This window comes from Trichomycterus rosablanca, chromosome 5, assembly GCF_030014385.1.
Source record: "Trichomycterus rosablanca isolate fTriRos1 chromosome 5, fTriRos1.hap1, whole genome shotgun sequence".
Taxonomy (NCBI): Eukaryota; Metazoa; Chordata; class Actinopteri; order Siluriformes; family Trichomycteridae; genus Trichomycterus; species Trichomycterus rosablanca.
In genome coordinates, this window is record NC_085992.1 from 10,043,602 (window position 1) to 10,049,761 (window position 6,160).

The 6,160-nt window shown below is 38.1% G+C and overlaps 1 protein-coding gene across 1 annotated transcript; it reads left to right on the forward strand.

Annotated features, from left to right (window-relative positions):
* The first annotated feature begins 876 nt into the window (after nt 1-876).
* Nucleotides 877-5,012, forward strand: lgalslb (lectin, galactoside-binding-like b). Its single transcript, XM_062994854.1, has 5 exons — nt 877-954; nt 1,376-1,468; nt 1,558-1,646; nt 3,883-4,072; nt 4,591-5,012. Exons 1-5 carry the CDS (start codon nt 922-924, stop codon nt 4,732-4,734), a joined length of 549 nt encoding a protein of 182 aa, XP_062850924.1. The 5' UTR covers nt 877-921; the 3' UTR covers nt 4,735-5,012.
* The last annotated feature ends 1,148 nt before the right edge of the window (nt 5,013-6,160 follow it).

Below are 6,160 nucleotides of genomic sequence, written 5' to 3' on the forward strand. Positions count from 1 at the left end.
GTTTGAAAAAAAGAGCCTTAACATGAGAGTCTATGAGAGCAATCCGGGGCGATTTTCAGTCAGACTGAAATCGCCCCAAAAGGGGCGGTACTGTACGGAACACAGCTCGACGCTGATTGGACAACGATATTCAGAGGCAAGACAGACTGTCCAGAACAGTCACAGCTGTGATAGAAAAATTTCTTCCCTTTCGCCCTTTGGTGGTGCGTCGCCCGATCGTCCTAAGGAACGAGCCGCCCCTGATTATTTAGTTTTTTCACCTCATTACTAGCCCTAAATTGCCCCCGTCCCAACCTTTTTTTGGAATGTGTTTCAGACCTGAAATGCAGGAATGGAGGTATTTTAACAAATGAAATGAAGCTGAGCAGAAAAAAACATGAAATTTCTTGGGTTCAAACTGTCTGCAATGAAATAAAAGTCAAAGTAAATGTAAGGAACACTGCATTTTTATTTTATTTGCATTTTCCATACTGTCCCAACTTTTTCTGATTTTGGGTTGTATACATTTTTGGTCAGACCGCTCAGCCCTATATCATACTAAGTAGTAGGCGTGGTGGCGTGCTGTTTTAACAGGCTGCTGTAGGGTAGTGTGCAATCTTGAAGGCAGCCTAGATTGGATGGAGAGACTGGATTAAACCCCGTCCCTGCTCTCCCACGTCAGCTTGATTAAATGAGACGGGTAGCTCGCTCTCTCTCTCTCTCTCTCTCTCTCTCTCTCTCTCTCTCTCTCTCTCTCTCTCTCTCTCTCTCTCTCTCTCTCTCTCCCTCTCTCTCTCTCTCTCTCTCTCTCTCTCTCTCAGACTTGGGTGTCGGGCTCAGCCCCTGATTGTGCTGGTTTTGATCTAATTCAGCCGTGATCCGGACACACCGCGCTGTCACATTCCTGCGCTCCCGTAAGCATCCTATGCTCTTTTGCACAAGATGGCGGAACCCAGCACGGAAAAGGACATTATAGTGAGTAGAATTGCTGCTTTTAAACCCTTTTCACCTCCTTTGTTATTGCATGAGAATGCTGTGTGTGATCAGGATGTAGCAGGGTTACAGCATGAACGCGCTCTTTGGGTTGCGGTGAGTAAATGCGACTGCGGTCACGTTTACTGCGATGATGGGCTAATTAAATTCCTAAAGACAGTTCTATATATTAGAACATGAAACACAGCAGCCGGATCTGGTAGTGACAGGCTAGATTTCTAGTCATTTATCCCGGTAGGTATGTGTAAATATGCTGTGATGAATGATTAAGGTGTGTGTGCTGTTGCATTGTTCATGTTTAAATGCTTTTATGGATAAACGCTGCATCATAATTAACCGCAGCACCAAACAGCTGTATTGCATAATTTTTACAAGCTATAATTCTATATATTTTATGCAAAAGGAACTAAAGCCAGCCGAGGACGATCATCTTAACAATTCAATAGGAGATTCCGGCATGATCTCGCCTGACAAAGAAGATATCTCACGAATTCTGGTAGAGTAGCATCATGGGTATTCTTGAGTTCCTTTAGTACTCATGTTCAGGCTGGTCCCCAGTTAATCCACCCTACATTTTAATCCCAGACAGTGCCCTTCAAAGGCCGGATCAGAGGAGGGATGAGACCAGGCAAGAAGATCATTGTTATGGGCATTGTGGATGCAGAGCCAGAAAGGTATCAAAATAAGATTCTTATTGCATGAAACAAGAGCCACTGTATGATAAGTACCATTACACTCCAACACTGGATGAGATGTATATAAACAATTGTTCATTCATTCGTCTTCAATAACCGCTTCATCCTAAACAAGGTTGTGGTAGGCCCAGCACTAGTAGGAAACACTGGGTGCAGGCCAAGAACACACCCCGAACAGGGTGCCAATCTATCACAAGGCTCAACACAACTACTCACTTATCCAAATGAGCCAATTCACCTATTGATGATCTAAAACAATATTCAAACCCAGGCCCCCTGGTCCCTCCATGTTGCTCTTTGAAGAATAATTTGTTAATACTATGTTTAATAACATTAATTAAATGATTCAGTAATTAAGTGATTCAATTAAACTTCTGTTGATTAACATTCAGTTTTTTGTTTTTTTCCTTGTATGTTGCAAAAATGCATGATTAACAGTGTTGTTAAATTTGTGCTAATCATAGATCTAAATGCAGATGTTCATTAAGTCACTATCCTATAATATCATCAGCCAGTTGAGAAATCTTCGACTACAGTTCCCACCATCCATATCTAAATAATTTAAATGATTCAGTCACTTGGATGTTTTGTGTCCTTAAACCTAACATAAGATCAACTAGGCTTACTAGCAGTTTTTACATTTTAAAGGTATAAAGTGTCTGCATGTGGTGTTTTTATTTGTCAGCGTATTTACTATGTATGAATTCCTAAAGGTAAGGACACAATCATCACAGTCTTAGTCAATTAAACACATATGAAGGGTATCAATCTGTTCAGTCAGGAAGCATAAGTGATTGTGAACCAGTTTTACCTGCTTTGGTGCAAATGAATGTGACAGACAACAGGTGCACTGGAAATGCAAAAGCAAGACGGTGGTGGTCTCAGACAAATACTCTATCTATCCCTCCTGACAAATTCTTCTCTAGTTTTACAGTTTTTTAGTGTTCTTGTCACTACTTGTAGTATGAGGCAGTACTTGCAACCCATTTAAGTTACACAGGTAGTCCAGCACCTCCAGGATGGCAAAGTTTGCTATGTCTCCCTAATTAACTCTTGCTACTTTATTTTTTTGTGATAGTACTCATATGACAAACTGCAATATGGAAATGAGCAAACTAATAAATCACAGACACACACATCATGTGCTGGGGCCACCCTAACTGTTTGACATCTATGAGAGTGTTTTACAGGTGTTTTGATAATCAGGTGTCTTGTTCAGAATAAAGCAGGCCAGTTTTTAACCAGTGTTGTGTTTAACTATACTGTATACTGCATACTACACCAGTATACAATTAATACACCATGCCTCTCCCATAGCATAGACACTGGTGGTAGATAAATTTACTTGTGAACAGCTGTATGAAATTGAAACATAGCCTGTATTTACACTTTTGATGATCAGAGCTGTATTTCACTTTTGCATGCTTTTCCTTTTTTTACATGACCTAGTTGCGATTTAGGATGCTATTTGGTACACAGAAAGCTCTGGTAGAGTACTAAGAATTTAGAGAATTCAATATGGATTGCATCTAGAGTTGCATCTAGACTTAATGTTGATTGACCATTTAGCATTTTGATCTGGTAAACTGCACCCCAGTGTTCAGCAAGGTGTTTTAAGTGATTACAAAACAGTTACAGTAAAGTATTTTAGGACCCTATTTTCAGTGTTCCTAGCAGCATTAAAAAAATGCTCCATGTGTATGTGTGCCAAAGGGCATGAATCAAGCAGTTGGCAAAGTCTTACAGCAGTCAGAGTTTGTAGGGTGTGTGAAAGAAAGTCAACCTATTTTCATTTGGCCTCCCTGATAAGCTGTGCACATAGTTTGTCCCTTTTTGGCTTTCTTTCTTTCTCATGAACACTAGTTTGTTTGGGCACATCTCCAGGAAGGTACATTTTTTGTGTCACTACTTAATCTGTAAAAAGAGAAATCAGGCCATAATAACGTGTTTGTGTCTTGGGGAAAAAGCCTACTGGTCATGCTGTGTTGGTGATTGACATACAGTATATGCTAATACATCAGCAATATTTTGCACTTGTCCTCCATTAAGCTTATTTGTATGTCTTTAATTTACTTATTTTAGCTGAGGTACTATTATTCTGCAACCCTTCTTAAAAATATAAGTAAATTATATACCACCAGTTAATAAATAAATACTAAAAGTCATATTTAGATAATTTGTCTTGTTTTTCCTTGGTGTGTCTGAACTTTTTCAGCTTTGACGTCAGTCTGACCTGTGGCTGCACTACAGAGAAGGACACAGAGGAGCTCAACGATGTGGCCCTAAAACTTAGTGCCCGATTTGCTGAACGGCAGTTCCTCCGGAACGCAAGGGTATCTGGGAAATGGTGTGAAGAGGAAACAGCAATTCCGTACTTTCCTTTCATCCAGGACCAGCCTTTTAGGGTAATCAGGATTTTATTCTGTAGTGTTGTTTTTAAGCTGTAACAATCATTATGCTTAGGGGGAATTTGTAATACAAGAATAACCAAAAATCTGGCTTGAACTAGTAGCTGTTGGAACATGGATGACACTGGTTATTTTTACATGCAAAATTTTTCTCCTGTTCAATTGAATTTATTCCTATTATAGATTAAAACTGAGGTGTTTATGTGTACACTCAACAGTCCGATGACATTTTTAGTTTACATGCATGCTACAAGTAATTGAAAAGTGTAATTTGCGCTATTGTGTAGAGCAGTGTGAGCTGTTAAGTTATGTGATATATATAAGACATATGTAAAGATAACTTTAATAATAAGTTGGTGAACAGAGCTGGAGGAAACAGGTCACTTCCAAATCAATCAGTGATCCAATACAGAGCTGAGATAAGCATGCAAAACCAGACAAATGCTTCCTTTCAGCATTCTCTCACTCCCACACTCTCTGATTGTGTTCTTTCCCTTTTTTTTTTATTCATGCAGATCGAGATCCACTGTGAACACCAGCGCTTTAGAATCTTTGTCGATGGACATCCGCTGTTTGACTTTTATCACAAAGTGAAGTCTTTGCTTGCCATTGACATGATCAGGATAGATGGAAGTCTGCAGATCACCAAGCTTGGCTAATCCAGAACAGCAGTGAGAACTTCAGACAGGTGACCAAACTGTAAATTGCGATACTATAAATTTGAAGGCCTCTTTTCTTTTGAAGACACCATAATTTCCTTATTTTGTGCTTTTACATGTCCTATTTTATATCATTTTAGGTTGAGGCATTACATGAATGGTTGCGAATGTGGGCTGTGTTTGTTTCTGGATGCTTTTAATCATACAGTACTAGAGTGTACCACCAGACTGGTAACAGTTTGCACCCTTCAGCTCAGCGTTGCTCAGAAAAAATGTTCCCACAATTAAAAACTTTCAGAGACTCAGGAACTAAAATACAGTCTAACATTGTTTGGAACTTGCCATCAAATTTGCCTAGAAATATCTGCCAATATTTGTGGATTGTTACAACAAATGCTTACATACTCTTAGCATTTGTCATTTTAGCCAGATTTGTGTTGTTCTGCTTGTTTTTGAGACAACAAAAATAATTTTGGATTTTTGGTTAACATGTTGAAGAAGCAATGATACTATGAGCAACTGCTGTTCATTGCAACCTCAGTTATCATTATCAGTACCTTTCACTGATGTTTAAAAAAGCAATTTTATTATTAATTATTGGTGATACCACAATGTTTTAATACACCAATTAGGCCTGTGAAAAAACAGCTGAATTTTAACTAATGCCATTGAAATGAAGGTCATTTTGCAGTGTTTTGTATACAAAAGCCTAATGTGATTGAAACTTAATAAAAAACGTAATTAAAAAGTAATAAATTTACAACAAACACAGATGGGGACAGGACAAGAAAGGCAATGAAAAAAGACCTACTATTCATTGTGATTTTAAGTTTAGTTAGACATTTAACCTTTTTTTAATGGGTACATGGTGAGCTAATATTGTGGTATTAATTTACCAAAAGTGTACAACATTAATCATTTCAAGAAAGTAAAATAAGGCTAAATCATTTGTAATGTAATATGCACCATGATAACTTGACTTATATTATAGGGAGTGAGAGAATGAAGAAACAAAACCAGCTATGGAGTGTCAGTAGCTTATTCTTTTTATCTTAACCCTAGTGACATCCCTTCATAGCTTCACCTTGAACTTGAAGTCTTTATCTCCCTTCTTCTTAAACTTTTGTTACCCTTTAGGGTTTTTCCCAGAGAGAAAGGCAGGTGTTTATACAACTGTTTACTTCTGTATGTGATTACATCTGGCTGAATCATAAGCATTATGGTAATTAACATTTGCATAATATGTGAGCTTTTAGTAATTAGTTATAATAACCCAAAGCTTCACTGAGTCTCACGAAGAAGTGCATGAGCCTAGTGCTACTGCAGACTCGTACCAGTATGTACATTGATGTACGTCTTGTACATATTTATATGGGAAGTCTTTTCTTAATTATTTATTAAATATAAAGCATTTTTATTCGGTTCT

Coding starts and splice junctions, on each gene's coding strand:
- lgalslb (XM_062994854.1), top strand. CDS start 922: ATGGCGGAACCCAGCACGGAAAAGGACATTATA. Junction 1,647..3,882: donor GTGGATGCAGAGCCAGAAAG/GTATCAAAATAA, acceptor GAACTTTTTCAG/CTTTGACGTCAGTCTGACCT. Junction 4,073..4,590: donor TCCAGGACCAGCCTTTTAGG/GTAATCAGGATT, acceptor TTATTCATGCAG/ATCGAGATCCACTGTGAACA.